Source organism: Carettochelys insculpta, chromosome 3 (assembly GCF_033958435.1).
Source record: "Carettochelys insculpta isolate YL-2023 chromosome 3, ASM3395843v1, whole genome shotgun sequence".
Classification (NCBI taxonomy): Eukaryota; Metazoa; Chordata; order Testudines; family Carettochelyidae; genus Carettochelys; species Carettochelys insculpta.
This window is the reverse complement of record NC_134139.1, coordinates 141,090,834-141,110,908: the sequence shown is the minus strand read 5'-3', so window position 1 is coordinate 141,110,908 and position 20,075 is coordinate 141,090,834. Positions and strand designations below refer to the sequence as shown.

The window sequence follows — 20,075 nt, the reverse complement described above, 5'->3', positions numbered from 1 at the left end:
TCTGGAAAGGCAGGCCAGAAAATGAAGACAGAATCCATGGAGTGGGACTTGCCATCAAGACATCATTTCTGCGCCAGCGAGCATCTGATCAAGCTCTGCTTCCCCTTCAACACCTCTCTCCATGTTACAGTCATCAGCGCTTACGCCCCCATACTGACTAGTAGCAAGGAAGCAAAAAAAAATTCTATGAGGACCTTGACCATCTTGTGAAATCAACTCCTCCTAGTGACAAGCTTCTCCTGTTGGGTGACTTCAACACCAGGGTCGGCAAGGACTGTAGGACCTGGAAAGCGGTGCTGGGGCATCATGGTGTTGGTAACATGAATGCCAATGTCCACCTTCTGTGGAGCATGTGCGCAGAAAACGACCTGACAATTACCAACACTCTCTTCAGGCAAGCCAATAAATAAAAGACCACATGGATGCACCCGAGATCAAAACAGTGGCACTTGATTGACTATGTCATCAGTCGCGGGTGGGACTTTTGAGATGTTAAGATCACCAGGGCCACATGGGGAGCTGAGTGCTGGACTGATCATAGACTCGTCAGATCAGTCCTTATGCTGCACATCACACCACTGCACCGCAAGAAGCTCAAGGTTGTCAGACCCCTCTTCAACATTGGGAAGCTGCAACATACTGGTCATCGTGAGAAATTCGCAGCCTGCCTTGACGAAGCGCTGACATCCCATGGACCTCTGACTGGAGACCCAACACAAAAGTGGGACCAGTTCAAAACCCTGGTGATGGAGTCAGCCAAGTCAACACTAGGACTGAAAAAGAGATTTCACCAAGACTGGTTTGACGAAAATGATGAAGTCATCATGAAGATCTTAGAGGAAAAACAGAACGCATTTCTGCTATGGCAAAACGATCAGTCCTCAATCTCCAAACGTGATCTTTTCAAACACCTTCAGAGCCAGGCACAAACAGCACTTTGCAAAATACATGAGTGGTGGGAGAGTAAAGCTGATGAAGTCCAATACTATGCTGACGCAAAGAACTCCAAGATGTTCTTTGGTGCTATCAAAGCTATATATGGACCTTCAAAGCCAAGCACTACACATTTCCTGTCTGCAGATGGCATGACCCTTCTGAGGGAGAAGAACAGCACCAACAATAGGTGGAGAGAGCACTTCAGCAACCTTCTCAACAGAACCTCCATTGTCAACCTTGTGGCCCTAGACCAGATCCCTCAGAAACCCACGATAGACAGTCTTGACCTGCCCCCTGCAATGGATGAGGTCAAAAAGGCAATCAGCCAGACCGGCTCTGGCAAAGCCCCTGGGATGGACGGTATCCCTGCTGAAATTTTCAAAACGGCAGGCCCAGTGTCACTTGCTGATCAAGATGTTGTGAAACACTTCATCTAGGAAGGAGAAGACATGCCCAATCATCTGGCTCTTCAAGAACAAGGGCAACAAAGCTGACTGGAAATTACCAGGGCATCTCCCTTCTCTGTACTACTGGGCAGATCTTGGCTCGAGTCATCCTCAACCGTCTGATCACCAGCATCTCAGAGGAGAACCTACCAGAGGCACAGTGTGGTTTTCGCACAGGACACAGCACCATTGACACGATCTTTGCTGTTCATCAGATCCAGGAAATGTGCATAGAGCAGAACTTGGATCTGTACGTTGTCTTCATAGACCTGACCAAGGCATTTGACACCATCAACAGAGAAGCCCTGTGGATTACCTTGTAAAAACTTGGCTGCTCGAGTAGATTCGTTAACCTCACATGCCTGTTCCATGAGGACATCACTGGCTTTGTTCTTTCAAATGGTGAGTCCTCAGATCCATTTGAGATATCCAATGGTGTGAAGCAAGGGTGCGTGTTCGCCCCAGTGTTATTCAACCTCTTCTTCACGTGCGTCCTCAGCCACGCAGTTAGAGACTTGGACCATGGAGTCACTTTTCGACCTTCGTTGTCTGAATGCTAAAACCAAGATGCTTGAGAGGCTCATCCTTGAAGCCCTTTTTGCTGATGACTGTGCACTTATGGCACACAAGGAATCTGATCTGCAGCTCATTGTCAACAAGTTTGCTGATGCCACTCGCATCTTTGATTTGACTATCAACCAAGGAACAGCTATCCAACCAGTTTTGCACCCACACATATATTTGTGCATGTATATATTATACACACACACACAATAAATTTATATTTTAAATCTGGAATTTAAATCTAATTTTTATATCTAAATATAACATTCATAAAGCTAAAGCATGATCAAATCAAATTCAGTAATCCCTCAACACTCGCATACCTTGAACTTCGTGTAAGTTGGGAAGGGCTTGGGGGTGGATTGGGGCCCTGGGAGTGGGGCGACGCCCCAGCAGCCACTTACCCGGGACTCCGGGCAGGGAGTGCCCGTGGCTTCTCTGTTACAAGCATTGATGTGAGTTTTGTGCAATGTGAAACTGCATAAAATGAGGATTTACTGTACAGGAGTCAAGAACTACAAATCACCAGGAAGTGCACTGGAACTGGGACTTCTTCGACCCGGATGGAGCACCCAGCCCACAGTGTACCCACGAACACCAAAGATGGACACTGCTCTGGCCCAGCTGGAGTGCCCCTCCCTGCAGCACACCCCTGGCTGCTGTGTACAGGGACTGCTCCAGTCAGGCTGGGGGCAGTTGAAGGCCAGGCTGCTGCAGATAGGGTTTGCTTTGGCCATGCTGGAGTGTCATCCACCCACAGCAGTGCTGCAGGCAAGGATGCTCCAGCCAGAGCAGGGCAGCCCCAGTCACCAGTGCACCACTAGCAGAGGCAGCCCAGCCACTCCTCACCCATTTAACAGTTAGCGCTTAACTGTTTAACTAATTAAATAGGATATTACATCCCTCATCTGGGTGGGAGGATGCTGGAGCATCTGGGTAGGATGCTGGAGCAGGCTGGGAATGGAGGTCTGGCTGGGAGGCAGGTGCAGGAATGGGCTGAGGGTGAGATGTCTGGAAGATTAGACAGGTGCAAGAGTGAGCTGGGGGGTGCTGGAGCAAGGGGTAGTGTCAGAGCAGACTTGGAGTGGGAGAGCTGGGAGGGAGTGGGGTGGAGGAACTGACCGAGGCTGGGAAAGGCTTGGGGCCTCCGACCCCAGTGTAGATATTGATTTTGAATGGAAAGGAGCTGATGCAGCTTTTAAAAGGCTTCTCTTTTGGCAGGGTCATTGTGCTTGTTGATTGGCCAAAGCACAGCCCTATGTCTGAAGTATTCACATGCAGGGGAGTGATAGCTTAGTGGTTTGAGCACCAGACTGCTAAACGCAGAGTTGTGAGTTCAGCCCTTGATGAGGCCCATTTAGAGATCTGGGGCAAATAGATTTAAAAAAAAAAAATATATGTGAGGGATGGTGATAGGTCATGCTGTGAGGGCAGGAGACTGGACTTCATGACTTCTCAGGGTCCCTTGCAATGACTATTTTAAAAAAAACCACCAATCAGAATACTGGATTACGCAAGTGTCAGTGGGGTGACAAAAGCAGGAGGTAACTAAGTGCTTCTGGACATGGTAGTGGAGTAAAGAGTACCGTATTTTCTTAAAAACCTACTTGAGTAAAAGTATAAAAAAATATAAATTGCTTCAGTAAAATACAAATACCAGAAAACCATACTTCAATAGGGTAAGTAAGTATTTCTGCTTTGCTACTTTCCACCTCTGAGAACTGTAGGTAAACATCAATTAACCATACGCACCCAAAGTCACAAAAATATTTCCACCTAAGATAACTGAAGTTTATAGATCAGAGAAGTCTTCACATAAGTAACCATCTGCATACCAATTTAGAAGTCACTTCTGCTTTTTGGGCACCAAACATAATGATGTAGCTGGACCAGTGCTACACGAATTTAACAGATCATGGGAGGTCAATATTGGCTAGCAGTGTTACCAACACTTCCACTGATTACTTTCACTGCTTTGAAGACATTTGGGGTAAATTACAGCTAAACAACAGCACAGAACACTGAGAGCCAGGACTCTTGGCTGGCAATAAACTTTACAGAACCATGGAAAACTTGGTTACACCCATGATATGTGACCATTGGCTAACTAAAATCATGCCAGATTATGGCTGTTGCCAGACAAAAGAAGTCCAGATTAGAAAGGTTCAACCTGTATTCAAAATTGGGAATCCCCACATTAGAAGAAATTATTTATTTATTTAGTCAAATACCCTACCTTCAAGAGATTCCAGGTAAGTTTCTAGAAATTGTTCTTGCTAATAAATATTTTCCTTTTCTAATCCAATAGCAACAAAAATATATCAACTGAATTAACTTTAATTAGTATCTTTTACTATTTGTGTGTGAAATCAGTATAATCTTATCAAATGCCTATGTCAATTAAAATGAGAGAACTCTTTTGGTGGCCATCAGAGTACATTACTGTAACATTTTCAAGTTTCAGCAGAAATCACTGAAAACCACCCTGAAATTAAATATTTTGTTTGGCTAATAGAGCTTCATTTTTATTACAGAAAACTGTCATAGTAAGCAGTTATTTGATTTCTATTAATATGTCTACGAAATCAAAGTGAATGTGCTATTTTGCTTTTTTTTTTTTTTTTATGAAGTGTAAATATCTGACAATCAAAAGTTAAACTTAAAAACAAAAAATCTAATATATTCCCTGGTAGTAGCAGTTTTTCTACTGGTTATTAAATAGACATTTTCTGTTGAAGTCTAAACAGACGTATTTTGACTTTATGACAAACCCACCAGTTAGTAGTTTGGTGTATTTTCAATAATTCTCTCTGCCCTTAGGATGAGACACACAAAATCTATCACAATTTACATATATTAACAAGACTTGCTAGTATTTCAAAGAGTTAGATGTGCTATTATTAACATTACTCAACAACAGACAGGTAGCTGTGTTAGTCTGTACTCAAAGAAAACAAAGCACCAGAAATATGACACTTTAAAGACTAACAAAATGATTTATTTGGTGATGAGATTTCATGGGACAGGCCCACTTCATCAGATCAATTTCATTTCTGATACAGACTGACATTTATAAGTACAGAGGACTTAAAAAAAATTCTCTTTTTGGTCCTCTGTACTTATAAATGTCAGTCTGTATCGGAAATGAAATTGATCCGATGAAGTGGGCCTGTTCCACAAAGCTCATCACTGAATAAATCATTTTGTTAGTCTTTAAAGTGCTACATTTCTGCTGCTTTATTACTCAGTTATGTTTGCTGGAATAATGACGAATATATGAATTAACTGAAAAACTATATTCTTTACTAGAGACATGAAGAGAAAAGCTAAAAGTACATATCAAACTGTCAGCAGGAATGAGATCCAGATGTTAAAATATTATACCAACAGAAAATCAATTAACTTCATTTTAAACAAAACCTCTTCCAGGGAAAGCATAACTTATTGACTTAAACCTCAGCATAATTACACATGGGAACTGCCATTGTGTAACACATTTACGCAATTTACAAGCAGCAGATGTACCGGAGAAATACGTAGAAGTGACATAATCTAAAGAATATTTAAATGCGTTAGATTATAAAACCTTATCACCCTTGACAGTGTTTTGGTGGAGACTAAAGAATAACAAATACATCAAAGAGATATATTAAAGCAAGGTCTTGAGCAAATCTTCATTGTTATGTCATTTTGTGCAATTGTGGACACATATTTTAATACAGAGCAAATTCTGTTCTTACTTTACAAAAAAAAATAGTATTTTTTAATCCCCAAGACAGAATAGCTTGCTTAATTTTTAAAAGCACAAAAATGTTGCTGAATTTAACATGTCTTATTTCACAATAACAATTTAGGGAAAATAAGTTATAAGACTGACAAGACCTACATTATTATACACCTGAAATACAGCTTCTTGGTACCGTACCAAGCACAAATCAAAGCAGCAACTGGCTATACTTTTGATGGACAAATGATACAGAAAGTGAAGCAGGGTGCCTGTGGAGGAGAAGGGGAGGTAAACTTAGAAAAGTTCAAGGTAGAATACCAGAGAAATGTTTGCTGTTAAGGACCATTCAAGTGAATATTTTAGATCATATTTAAAAAGGGTAAGGAAGGGAAGAGATTACATACCCTTCTCCACCAATTCTTGTTATCTTTAGACGAAAATCAACAGAATTCAGACTGGGTGGCTTCCATTTCAAAATATCATCACATCGACCCGGCTTGTATTTCTAAAGCAAATTAAAGAGCAATTTAATTATGCTGTTTTAGATTTATTTTAAATTAAAATTCAGCATTTTCTATTTTATTGACTGTTTACTTCTGGGGAAGCTGTAGTTAAGTATATCCTTTTAGCTGAAGTATCTGGCAAAATGTATGACAGAACACAATACTTGGGACCAACAAAGAGTATTTACCATTTTATTTTACATCTGATTCACTATCCCAGTGTACTCAAACAATTGCAAAGGACAAAGAACTGAGAAAGAAATTATAAATTAAAGATAACTGTCATGTATTCCTGCAAAAAGATAACATTCTCTTAGAAACATATTTTCACATTGAAACTCTTACACTGAGATGAAACAGCTTAATAAGAATCTAAAATTGCTGACAACATACATATAAAAACACTTTTGCCCCCCTACATTTTTCAGGCTATTTTAAGACCAGAACAAAAAAGCAGTGAAGTGTTTTAAGACCAGGGATTGTTATCTGTGCTACCTTCCCCGCTGTGACAAAGTCCCTTGTCAGCCCCTGTGGGTCCCTGCATTTCCTGGCAGTTTCCTCTGTTGTGCCTCAGAGACTCATGGAGACCCCTTGCCTGCCCAGGCCTTTCCAGAGGCAGGAGTCTCCGCTTAGCAAGCCATCCTCATCATAGGCAAGTCCCAACTGGGGAGGACACGGCCAGCCCCCTTGCAGGCCTGCGCCTGTCCCAATGTAGTAACCCACTGGGGTAGGGCAGGGGGAGTCCAGACCTGCCCTCTACCCTGGACTCCGGCCCAGGGTCCCTGCAAGGTCAACAGGCTACTGGTGGGGGCCTCCACCCCGGCCCAATGCGACGACCTCACCCTGGGCCACTTCACCCACCACTTCCCTGTGCTCCTGCTCCTGCTCCTGCTCCTGCTCCTGCTCCTGTGTGCACCTGCCAAAACCTCCCCCGACTGCAACCAGCTAGGGGGGACCTTTTATAGGGAGTGCAGGGCCTCAGCTGTTCCAAGACTACTGACTACAGTCAGCTGTGGCTACTGGTTAATAAGGCCCCCAGCTGTCTGCCTTAATTGGGAAACAGGAAAGCATTCCCCCACCAGCCAGTATACCAGCCTTCTTGTATGATTCTCTAGCCCCCAGGCAGCGGTCTGTCACACCGCCCCCACCCTTTAAACACAATAGCTGCGTCTACACGTGCACACTACTTCGAAGTAGCGGCACCAACTTCAAAATAGCACCCGTCGCGTCTACACGCGTCGGGCGCTATTTCGAAGTTAACTTCGACGTTAGGCGGCGAGACGTCGAAGTCGCTAACCTCATGAGGAGATAGGAATAGCGCCCTACTTCGACGTTCAACGTCGAAGTAGGGACCGTGTAGACGATCTGCGTCCCGCAACGTCGAAATTTCTGGGTCCTCCATGGCGGCCATCAGCTGGGGGGTTGAGAGATGCTCTCTCTCCAGCCCCTGCAGGGCTCTATGGTCACCGTGGGCAGCAGCCCTTAGCCCAGGGCTTCTGGCTGCTTCTGCGGCAGCTGGGGATCTATGCTGCAGGCACAGGGTCTGCAACCAGTTGTCAGCTCTGTGTATCTTGTGTTGTTTAGTGCAACTGTGTCTGGGAGGGGCCCTTTAAGGGAGCGGCTTGCTGTTGAGTCCGCCCTGTGACCCTGTCTGCAGCTGTGCCTGGCATCTCTATTTCGATGTGTGCTACTTTGACGTGTAGACGTTCCCTCGCTGCGCCTATTTCGATGTTGGGCTGAGCAACGTCGAAGTTGAACATCGACGTTGCCGGCCCTGGAGGACGTGTAGACGTTATTCATTGAAATAGACTATTTCGATGTTGGCTGCACGTGTAGACGTAGCCAATGTGAACAAGTGATTGGTCATCTTGTTTCTTCTCAGCTAGATCCATTTTTCAACCAATGGAAGATTATGCTGTAAAGATGAAAGAAAACCATAACAGCAAGCTTTGTATGCTGTTTTTCTATCCAAGAAGAGTAAGCTGAGATGAGTGGCCTAAGAGACAGAATATCTGCTTGACTGATATGTAAGATGCAACATACTGAGTAGAATGAGAAGTGTACTACGTTAAGTATTCAGGGACATGAAAGAAGTCACTAGTTCACATGATTCACACATAAGAGACCATTTAGTCAGAAGCTCCTGTCTGTATTCAATATCTCTATTTCTTTATAATGTATAAGAAGCAATCCTCTCTTAGGTCAGAGATAAAACTAATAACCATCATTATGGTTCATTAAGTTCATTGGTCCTCCTAACCAAACAGACATTACCGGATCTATGATTTTCATGGAATTAATGAGACATGACTATTATAACATTGAACTACTTTTCCTTGTTCCACCCGATATGTATATAATTGTGAGCGATTCAGGGTAAGCTGACTATCTGCGCCCTCTTCTGAAAGGGCGTAGGACTCTGTTGGTGACATTAAAAAAAGTCGCAAACCATAAAATATTAATCTCCCTCTCCCCCTCAGTTTATGTTAGATCTTCCAGCTCCCATCTCCAGCCTCTCTATTTCTAAAGCTATCAGTCACTGCATCCCACTGTCACTTCTCTCCCACCCTTTTTCTTGCAAGAGTAATCTGTGAAATACCACAAGCCTGAAGTACTTATATTCTTTCAACTGTCTCATTCCTCACCCTACTAATCTGAATTTTCAAACTATAGTTTTGTCATTATCAACTAAAGTGCTAAAAGGAGGTAGATATCATCATCACAGACTTACTTATCTTGACCGAATAGGACAATTATGTAAGCAAAATATCATTCAGTCAGGTCTTCAACCTTTCCACACTGTATTACTGTACTTCATATTTTAAAACCACTCATTATTTATTTATTAAAATTATTTTCTGGATAGATTTATCAAAATGTGTTGCTAGAAAATAGGAACAACAATTACAAATAGAGGGGGATAGAACTGAAAGTCCTATATGTCTTCTTAATCCAAGTAGAACTACTCTGCACAGTATTTCTCATAATGGATTACTAGCAGGGTCTGCCCCTTTGTGGCAGCAACAGCCAAACGTGCCTGTTGATGGGCCTCAGTACTTCTCTGGTGTTCCTCTTCTCTAGCGGCTTGAGTCCTCAGCCCACCAGACGCCACCATCTTGAGGAACTGCCTCCCACCCCCAGCAACCAGCAACTTGCTAGCTCCACAGCAATGCACACCCTGCCCCCATCCCACAGCTGGGGCCGAGCACCTGCTTGCACCCCCCACTGGACAGGCACTGTTCTTGGGCGCCTCCTCTCAGGGGGTAGGCCCTGCCACGTGTGGGAGCTGCAAGGGGCCCCTGTGCCGCCTTTCCTGTTCCATGGGAGACAACCCCAGCCTGTGGCAGCCAAGTCCTGTACTTGGCTGAGGCAGCAAGAGTGCAGCATCCGGCATCTGGAGCCTGCATGGATGCTTTTGCTATGGGGCTGCTGTGACTGGTGTTGGGGGATCTCCTGAAGCACGCATATTGCTGTGGATGGGACTGGGCTAAGCTTGGAGTGTGTGCGCATGTTCTTGCTTGAGGGCAATGATACCATGCGTGTGTGACTCTCGTTGAACACCCACAGCCTGTGGGAGAAGGCAGGCTGTTTCTTCAGGCATCAATCACATGCCCCAGCTCCACGAGGGTCTACTTGTCTAAGTGATCAGGAGTGGGGTGCAGCCACCCGCTACAGAGGCAGAGCAGCAGGAGTGCGGCACTTACATTGGTGTGCTCCACACAGGTCTCGTGCAATCTCATGTCTGCAACGGGACAGACAGCTCTCCTTTTATAATATGGAAGATGACAAAACAACTGGAGTTTAAGAGGGAGGAGAGCAAGTGAGTCTGCCGCTGAAGAAGCTACCAGGTGAGAGCGCTGATCGCTAGGTGAGTGAGCGTGTGCTTTAACTGCTGGCATTTGAACTGCCATTTTGATTCCAGGTGGGGGGAGTTTCAGTTTCAGCGGCAGTTGGGACTGCCTGCCTGACCTTTTGCTCCCTTGATCAGCCTTCCCCTGTGCGACTCATAGGGGGAGGGCCTGAGAGAGGCCAGCAGGCTTAAAAGCCAGAGGCTGGAGCGACCAGGGGAGCGAAGCGGACAGGGAGCTGCAGACAGGGGAGTTTGACACAGGGAGTGTGACAGAGAGGACTATAATGGTTAGGAAGACCCACAACACCTGTGCCAGCACTACTGCTGTCTCCTCCACTTGTGCCTGTAGCCAGACAGACTGCCTGACCATAGATGTTTCTACCCAGATCCTGGCGTGGTTCTGCAAGGACTGTGACTTGCTGTTCCCACTTACTGATACCCAGGCTGAGGGGAATATTCAGTGTGAAAGGTACCTGCTGGTGGAATCTCTCAGGCGGAGGTGGGGGAACTACAGGAGGAGGTGGCCAGGTTGAGGAGTATCCAAGTCCATGAGCAGTTCCTGGATAGTATTCAGGTGGAGATTGCGGTGGTAACTATCCCAGTGCACCGGACGGCTGATAAACCACTGGAGGAGATGGACCAGGGTGGACATTGGCAGTTGGTTACTTCTCGCAGCAGGCAGTGTCCTACTCCTGCTCAGAACCCTCCCACCGTGGTACTGGAAAACCATTATGCCGTACTTGATACAGGAGACCAAGAATTACCCCATATAGAAGAGGAGAAGCCTCGTACCCCCAAGGCTGGGAAGTCTACTGCCACACCTGCAAGAAGGAAACGTAGAGTAGTGGTGGTTGGAAACTCTCCTCTGAGGGGGATGGAGGCGCCCATCTGTCACCCTGACATTTCCTCTTGGGAGGTGTGCTGCCTGCCGGGGGCCCGTATCCGAGACGTTACGCAGGCATTGTCGAGGATTATCCGGCCCTCTGACTACTATCCCATGCTTCTCGTCCATGTGGGCACTAATGATACTGCAAGGTGTGATGCTGAACAGGTCAAGAGTGACTTCAGGGCTCTGGGGACACGGGTCAGGGAGTTTGGGGCGCAGGTGGTATTCTCTTCAATCCTGCCTGTCAGAGGTAGGGGCCCAGGCAGAGACAGGTGTATCCTGGAGGTGAATGCTTGGTTGCGTAGATGGTGTCGCCAGGAAGGCTTTGGTTTCTCTGACCACGGGATCCTTTTCCGGGAAGGACTGCTAGGCAGAGATGGCGTTCACCTTTCGAGGAGGGGGAAGACCATATTCAGACACAGGCTGGCTAACCTAGTGAGGAAGGCTTTAAACTAGGTTCGACGGGGGCAGGGGAGCAAAGCCTGCAGGTAAGTGGAGAGCATGGATATCTGGGAGATGAACTTGAAATGGGAGGGAGTATGGGCTACACTGGGACAGTAAAAAGAGGGCCAGGGCAAAACTGGGAGGCAAGACCAAATCAATGTCTGAGATGCCTATATACAAATGCAAGAAGTATGGGAAATAAACAAGAAGAATTAGAAGTACTAATAAATGAATACAACTATGATATCGTTGGCATCACAGAAACTTGGTGGGATAATACTCATGATTGGAATGTTGGTATTGAAGGGTACAGCCTGCTTAGGAAGGACAGACAGGTTAAGAAGTGAGGTGTTGCCTTGTATATTAAAAATGTACACACTTGGACAGAGGTGGAGATGGATGTAGGAGATGGACGGGTTGAAAGTCTCTGGGATAGACTCAGAGGAGTAAAAAGCAAGGATGAGGTCCTACTACGAGTCTACTACAGGCCCCCTAGCCAGGTGGAAGAGGTGGATGAGGCTTTCTTTAAACAGCTAACAAAATCATCCAAGGCCCAGAATTTGGTGGTGATGGGGGACTTCAACTATCCAGGTATATGTTGGGAAACTAATACAGCAGGGGACAGACTGTCCAATAAATTCTTGGATTGCATTGCAGACAACTTTTTATTCCAAAAGGTTGAAAAAGCTACCGGGGGAAGCTGTTCTAGATTTAATTTTAACAAATAGGGAGGAAATTATTCAGAATTTGAAAGTGGAAGGATACTTGGGTGAAAGTGATCATGAAATCAGAGTTCACAATTCTAACAAAAGGTAGAAGGGAAAACAGTACAATAGAGATAATGGATTTCAGGAAGGCAGATTTTGGTAAACTCAGACAGCTGGTAGGTAAGGTCCAATGGGAAGCTAAACTGAGGGGAAAAATGGTTGAGGAGAGTTGGCAGTTTTTCAAAGGGACATCATTAAGGGCCCAAAAGCAAGCTATCCTGCTGCGTAGGAAAGATAGAAAACATGGCAAAAGACTGCCTTGGCTTAACCAGGAGATCTTACATGATCTCAAACTAAAAAAAGAATCGTATAAGAAATGGAAACTAGGACAAATTAAAAAGGACAAATATAGGCAAACAACACGGGCACTCAGGAGCAAGATTACAAAGGCTAAGGCACAAAATCAGCTCAAACTAGCTACAAGAATAAAGGGAAACAAGAAGGCTTTTTACAAATACTTTGGTAACAAGAGGAAGACCAAGGGGAGGGGAGGGCCATTGGTCAGTGATGAGGGGGAAACAGTAACAGGGAATTTGGAAATGGCAGAGATGTTTAATGATTTCTTTGTTTCGGTCTTCACTGAGAAATCTGAAGGAATGCCTGACATAGAAAATGCTAGTGAAAAAGAGGTAGGTTTAGAAGTTGAAATAAGAAAAGAACAAATTAAAATTTACTTAGAAAAATTAGATGTCTGCAAATCACCAGGGCCTGATGAAATGCATCCTAGAATCCTCAAGGAGCTGATAGAAGAGGTTCTGAGCCTTTAGCAATCATTTTTGGAAAATCGCGGGAGACAGGAGAGATTCCAGAAGACTGGAAAAGGGCAAATATAGTACCCATTTATAAAAAGGGGAACAAGAATAACCCGGGAAACTACAGGCCAGTCAGCTTAACTTCTGTGCCAGGAAAGATAATGGAACAGGTCATTAAAGAAATCATCTGCAAGCATTTGGAAGGTGGTAAGGTGATAGAGAACAGCCAGCATGGTTTTGTTAAAAACAGATCATGTTAAACCAATCTAATAGCTTTCTTTGATAGAATAACGAGCCTTGTGGATAAGGGAGAAGCGGTGGATGTGGTATACCTAGACTTCAGTAAAACATTTGACATGGCCTCACATAATATACTTATGAATAAACTACGCAAATACAACTTAGATGGGGCTACTATAAGGTGGGTGACAACTGGCTGGATAACCATACCCAGAGAGTAGTTATTAATGGTTTTCAATCCTGCTGGAAAAGTATAACTAGTGGGGTTCCGCAGGGGTCTGTTTTAGGACCGGTTCTGTTCAATATCTTCATTAACGATTTAGATATTGACATAGAAAGTACACTTATTAAGTTTGCAGATGATACCAAGCTGGGAGGGGTTGCAACTTCTTTGGAGGATAGGGTCATAATTCAAAAGGATCTGGATAAACTGGAGAAATGGGCTGAGGTAAACAGGATGAAGTTTAATAAGGACAAATGCAAAGTGCTCCACTTAGGAAGGAACAATCAGTGTCACACATACAGAATGGGAAAGGACTGCCTAGGAATGAGCAGAGCAGAAAGGGATCTAGGGGTTATAGCGGACCACAAGCTAAATATGAGTCAACAGTGCGATGCTGTTGCAAAAAAAGCAAACATGATTCTAGGATGCATTAACAGGTGTGTTGTGAACAAAACACGAGAAGTCGTTCTCCCGCTCTACTCTGCGCTGGTTGGGCCTCAGCTGGAGTATTGTGTCCAGTTCTGGGCACCGCAGTTCAGGAAGGATGTGGAGAAACTGGAGAGGGTCCAGAGGAGAGCAACAAGAATGATCAAAGGTCTAGAGAACATGACCTATGAAGAAAGGCTGAAAGAATTGGGCTCGTTTAGTTTGGAAAAGAGAAGATTGAGGGGGGGACATGATAGCAGTTTTCAGGTATCTAAAAGGGTGTCATAAGGCAGAGGGAGGGAACTTGTTCTTCCTTGCCTCTGAGGATAGAACAAGAGGCAATGGACTTAAATTGCAGCAGGGAAGGTTCAGGTTGGACATTAGGAAAAAGTTCCTAACTGTCAGGGTGATCAAACACTGGAACGAATTGCCAAGGGAGGTGGTAGAATCTCCATCACTGGAGATATTTAAGAAGAGGTTAGATAGATGGCTTTCAGGGATGGTCTAGAAAGTGCTTGGTCCTGCCATGAGGGCAGGGGGCTGGACTTGATGGCCTCTCAAGGTCCCTTCCAGTCCTACTCTTCTATGATTCTATGATTCTGTGAGTAAATATGGATAATTTTTGAAGTATATATTCCTGCAAGACGTGATTTAATTTAATACATGGAACTATATTCCTTATTATCCTGTTTTGGGATTCTAATTTGGCTAGGGTCAAATAGTATTTCTAGTTACTTCGTATTTGACCAAATAGGCCAGATTTCTCCATAGGTGGTTTGTGAAATGAGTCATGGAATAAAATTTCATTAACATAGCTAGAACACGACTTAGGATCCCAAATTCTTCTGACAGTCCTCTGAGTAAACCTAGAAATCTGACTGTCAACCATGTCAAAGGTGTCTAATAGAACATTCCCTTCTACAGCATATGGAAACACCCCCCCTTCTCTTGCCCCACCCTTTTTTCGGGGAGGGAGTGCTTTAGACAGAGACAGATAATGGAAGAATGAAATTTAAAGCAACCTAGAGACAAGATGCAAAGATCAGGATTTCTATGACAGATCCTAAACAAAGAAATCCAAAGGTTTCAAAGGATTCTAACCTGGTACTAGGTAAACTTCTAGACTGAGGACTTTTAAAGCTTATGATTCTATTCTCTTATCCCCTGGACAGCGGAAGCTCTGACATCTTCCAGACAGCAGAAAGAATATTCCAGTTTATCTGATGAATGGCATGGTATTCTTGAAGAAAAGTACCATTTAAATAGTGAATACCACCTCTGATAGCATGGATTTAAAACATGCTCTTAAAAATGTATTTGCACTAAATTACCCTACTGTCTTATTACCCAATGTAAAACCAGCTGTGCAGAAGAAAAGAGATGAAGACTTATTCTAAGGCCTTGGAAAAGTTAAGAAGAATTAAAGACAAACACACAGAGCTTTGACTTTTGCCTTACTACAGAGGTAGTCGGCTTTTCCCTGAACATGTAAGTTAGTGTTTCTGCCTTTGTTACTAGGACTATGAACCAGCAAGAGCTTAACAGCCTTGGTCAAACATTTGTGGCGATGGCAACAACTTCTAAATTATTACTCACAGACCCCACCATTGCTGAGGACAAAAATAACTCGCTTAACAGATCCAAGAGAACATGTCCAAGAAACAAGGGCAGTACCAATAGACAAGTGCAGCCCCTTATCAAAAGAGAAAATTCATAACTTCACAGAAATTTCTGTTAACATTAAAGAACTGCCAAAACTTTCAAACAATCCACGAACATGTTTCTAAACATTCTGAAAAGGGCACATAGTGGTCTGACCATGAAGCTTACGGAACTTGAGAACAAGTTTCATTGTTCTTAATAAAGAAATGTCCACATGAAGGACTCAAACTAAGAGAAATCTAGCTTGAAATGAAATCTGTCAAAAATACATTAATAATTCTCGAGACAGTGTTTCATTTCCTTATTGAGTGATCACATACATATCGAACAGTACTGAGCCCTTGTCAATCTGAACACTAAGTACTGAATCAAAATACTGTTATATGCTAGCTAGAAGTAATCAAGGATTTAGCACCTGAAGCATGTGAAAACCTCATATTAGACCAATCATAGCATATCGAGAACTGTTCTGCCTTAAATTATAAATTGTTTTTGGAAATACATTCATACTTTTAAAGCAAAATATGAACCAATCTAAATCCAACTACTCACTCAGATGGCAAGTATACAGTAAATATGACAAATTTACCCTGAGCAGAAAACAATTACAAATGCAAAGCTCCCCTTTTCAAGTATATTAATCTATATGTCTTTTGAAAGTGGAGATAAATGATTCACTATGAAGCCTATTAATTCACTCCAACCACAGAAACCAGAACTGGCTGAATTTTGGTGGAAAAGTATATAGTCAATTCAAAAGCCAGTTCAATTGTTAAGTAATCCTTTGGGATCTTTTCTTATTTGTTAATGCTAATACTCACTTCCTTGTCTAGATCACTAGCAAGAAGTCCAGCACATCTGTTTTGAAGGAGCACATCATATTCAATGTTCATCCATCATCAGGCTTCTCTCCAGTCCTGGGTTTTGTAGGATGTCCTGCTTTGCTCTCCAAAACTTCCTGTTCCAGTTAAAGCTACTTCTGTCCTGCAGTTCAGGCTGGGCTCAGCATCCCAATAACCTTGTTATCCCCACCCTTGCTCTGGCTTATTTATACCTGGCCCTGAAGATTTCCAAGACCAGCATCTGATGAAGTGAGTCTGTGCTCACGAAAGCTCACGCTCAAAACTTTTCTGTTCGTCTATAAGGTGCCACAGGACCCTTTTTTGCTGTTACAGATCCAGACTAACACGGCTACCCCTCCGATACTTGACATCCCAATTTGGGTGCTGTGATCTGGTTTCTGCTGCAAAGCGTCCCACTGCAACTCTGGTTTGGCCCAATCCCCTCACCCCTCAACAGAGGAAGTTGGGGAGCAGGCCAAATTTCAGCAACTTCTAGTATGACGTTCCAGTGCCAGTCACTCTAATTTGGCATGGTTATCCCCACTCAAGGGAGACCCAAAAAATTTGAGTGGTGTTGTGATCCCATGCATCAAGGGCTAGGTTGCAACTCCAAGAATGGGGAGCTGAGCACAGAAAGTCCTGTATTTCAGGAGTCACAGCAGTACCTGCTGCAAGCTAAGGGCAGGATAGATTTTCTCTGTCACTACCCTCCCCAAAGCCCCTCTTTCATGTAAGCCACATCTGATCCCACACCTCAGAGGGCCTCCCATCCCACCCAGGGCAGTACCCATTCTTCTCTAGCCACTTGACTTGTCTGAAGATATATAATCACACCAGCAAGAAATTTTCAGAGATCCTGACTTCACGAAAAGTGACTACTGGAGCATATCATGGTATCTCCACACAAGATTAGATGGTTCTCTCTACAACCTGGCAAGACTCAAGGCCAAAACTAAGGTCAAGAAAGTGTTCATTAGAGAACTCCTCTTTGCAGATGATGCCTCTCTCATCACTCATAATGAAGACATGCTACAGTCACTTACGGATTCTCTGTCCAGATCCTGCAAGTTATTTACCATGACAGAAACATGAAGAATACTGTTGTATTCACTCAAGGGATTCCTCAGTGACCCAGTGTCATTGTGGATTACAGTCCACTAGATGTGGTTCAACAATTCTGTTACCTTGAATCTACTGTCACCACAAAGCTATCTATGGACAAAGAACTGAACATCAGAATTGGGAAGGGAGCTACTATTTTTGGCAGACTTACGAAACGTGCATGGAACAATCTTAAGCTGACAGTGAAAACAAAGATACTAATCTATCAGGCATCTGTATTGAGTATCCTGCTGTATGGTTCTGAGGCACAGACCGCCTACTCAAATCAGCAGAAAAAACTGAATGGCTTCCATCTTTGCTGCCTCTGCAGAATTATGAATATCAACTGGTAAGATAAAGTTTCAAATGCAGATGTCCTGTCAAGATCTGGCATACCCAGCCTCATAGCGATCCTCAGCAGCAGAAGACTACGTTGGTTTGGTCATGTGAGAAGAATGGGTGACAAAAGTCTTCCCAAAGAAATCTTCTTTGGTGAACTGTCATGTTGTTTGAGGACAAGACGACCACCAAAGCTAAGATTCAAGGATGTGTGCAAAATGCCATGAAAAAAATTCAACATTGATCCAAAATCCTAGGAATCTACATCAGCAGATCGAAACACCTGGTGACAACTGCTATGACAGGGCACATTATCCTTTGATAGCGTACGTGCAAGCCATGCAAAAAACTTCATCTTAGAAGGAAAAGCTCTCAGACTCAAGAATTCAGAAACAGACTGATATGTGGTTATAGCAGTTGATTGTGCAAATCCAGTATTGGACGGATAAGCCAAAAAAGAATCTGCAGACTCAAACACTGCCCATAGATCTTCACCACCGCTGCTAACCACCATCTCTCGAGATGAAAAGGGGCCATAACATTTGGTCAGACCACAGATCCATCTAGCCCAGTATACTGTCTTCCAGCAGTGGCCAATGGTGTCCCAGAGGGAATGAACAGAACAGGTAATCAAATGATCCATCCCCAGCTTCTGACAACAGAAGCTAGGGACACCATTCCTGACCATAGGCAAACATTTAACCTGCAATTTTACAGCCCTACAACTTGAGGCCTGCATGCCAAAGTCAGTTGGCACAGGCCAGCTGCTGGTGTTTTACTGCAGTACAGACATACCCATAATGGCTGATATTGGGTCTCTCTCTCTCTAGAGGCTTCATCCAAAGCCCAGTGAAGTTAAGGTAAAGGTTTACTTGGGCTTCAGATCAGGCCATTAGTCTAAGCACTACTGGTATCCAACTGATCACTTTGTAATTCATTGTGACTGGCTGGACTACATATGGCACTCTTTAAAAAACACAAAATTCTGTTGTTAGGTAAAATAGGTAAAATAATAAATTTTACTTTTAATGCTGCAGTATGTAAGCTACAGAGTCAAACCTCCCAAACAAGCAAAGAGATGTAGTTATCACTAGACTCTGGCTTTCTGCTTTGGTTCAGTAAATCTATAATGCAATCGAAAGACCTGTTGATGTGTTTAATGACCATTGGATCCATCTTTCATACAGCTATTAATGAAGTGCATGTATTCTACAATTATAGGAAACAAGCGTGAGCAATATCTTTTGTAGCTTATTAAGATGTAAAAAGTTAGATTTTGGGCTATTCCAAAGTCATCGTAGGTTCACAACTCAACCAAAATGCTCATAACTATAAAATCTTGATAAAAACTGTTTATAAGAAAGGCTTGATGAGAAAAATGAAGAAATTTCTTGATAATTTTGTTACTCGAATAACAACAAATGGTTATATTTGATAAGTAAATTAATTTCCTATGCCTTTATACAAGTATATTTTGATGTTACTTAATTGCAAGGTTTCTACTCCTTTAATCCCATTGATGTTTTCTAGACTTCTTGACAACATTTTTATTGACTTGTTTTGAATATTGAATGATGAAAATGTTCTGTGATGTTTAATTGAAGATACACTAATTCATCTTCTAAAAGGGGAAAAAATATAATGAAAGTCCAACTGTGTGGGGAAACATGGAGTTTCAACCATTAGGTGCATTTTCTGACTAGCTTTGTGCTGATTGCTTCTTTCTGATGTAAATATTATGGCAGACTGAAGGCAGTGGGCTGTAGGAGCTTGATGGAGGACACATACAGCAGTAACCATGTGAGTGGGTTTCTGTTCCCTGCATAAAAGGCACTTCAGGCTTCTTAATAGCTGGCCTGCAGCAGCAGGCTTATTAGATATCTGTAGCCATTTTAGGCCAAGTGGCTTACCTTAAAAAGGGTTCCCTCAGCTAGAGGAGGAGGAGGAAGGAGATGAGGAATAGATCACAGAATAGAAAGTGACATGGGAGAATTTACGTTTGGAGGAAAGGAAGACATAGCCAGGTACCAGTGAGAAGCAGTCAGAGAAAGGGTGATGCAACTGGGGCAGAGAAAAAGCCCTATCAGCTGTCTCTTGTTTGTGTTCCTGGGCCATAGTCCAGAGTAACAAACAAGCCTGGGCTCCTACCACCCCATTCCCCAAGCCCTGGAGAGCTGCCTCCAGCAAAAGGTTGGGGACCCACGAGCACTGGAGGGTTCTTGCCTCATACTAGTGACTTACTTGTGATTAGATTGGCTCAGTAAGCAGAGACCCTTGACTCCAGAAAGACTAGAGGCCATGGGAGGGCTACCATGAGCCTCTGAGGCACAACTTAAAAGGTGCCAGGAAGTGCAGGACCCACACAGT

General features: G+C 43.6%; 1 protein-coding gene across 1 annotated transcript in view; it reads right to left on the bottom strand.

Moving 5' to 3' along the window:
• The window catches only part of RNGTT (RNA guanylyltransferase and 5'-phosphatase), a 400,609-nt gene that overhangs the window by 122,839 nt on the left and 257,695 nt on the right, over positions 1 to 20,075 (bottom strand). The window contains exon 13 of the mRNA XM_074988850.1: positions 6,078 to 6,178. Within this exon, the coding sequence (XP_074844951.1) occupies positions 6,078 to 6,178 (101 nt within the window). The remainder of the gene's footprint in view (positions 1 to 6,077; positions 6,179 to 20,075) is intronic.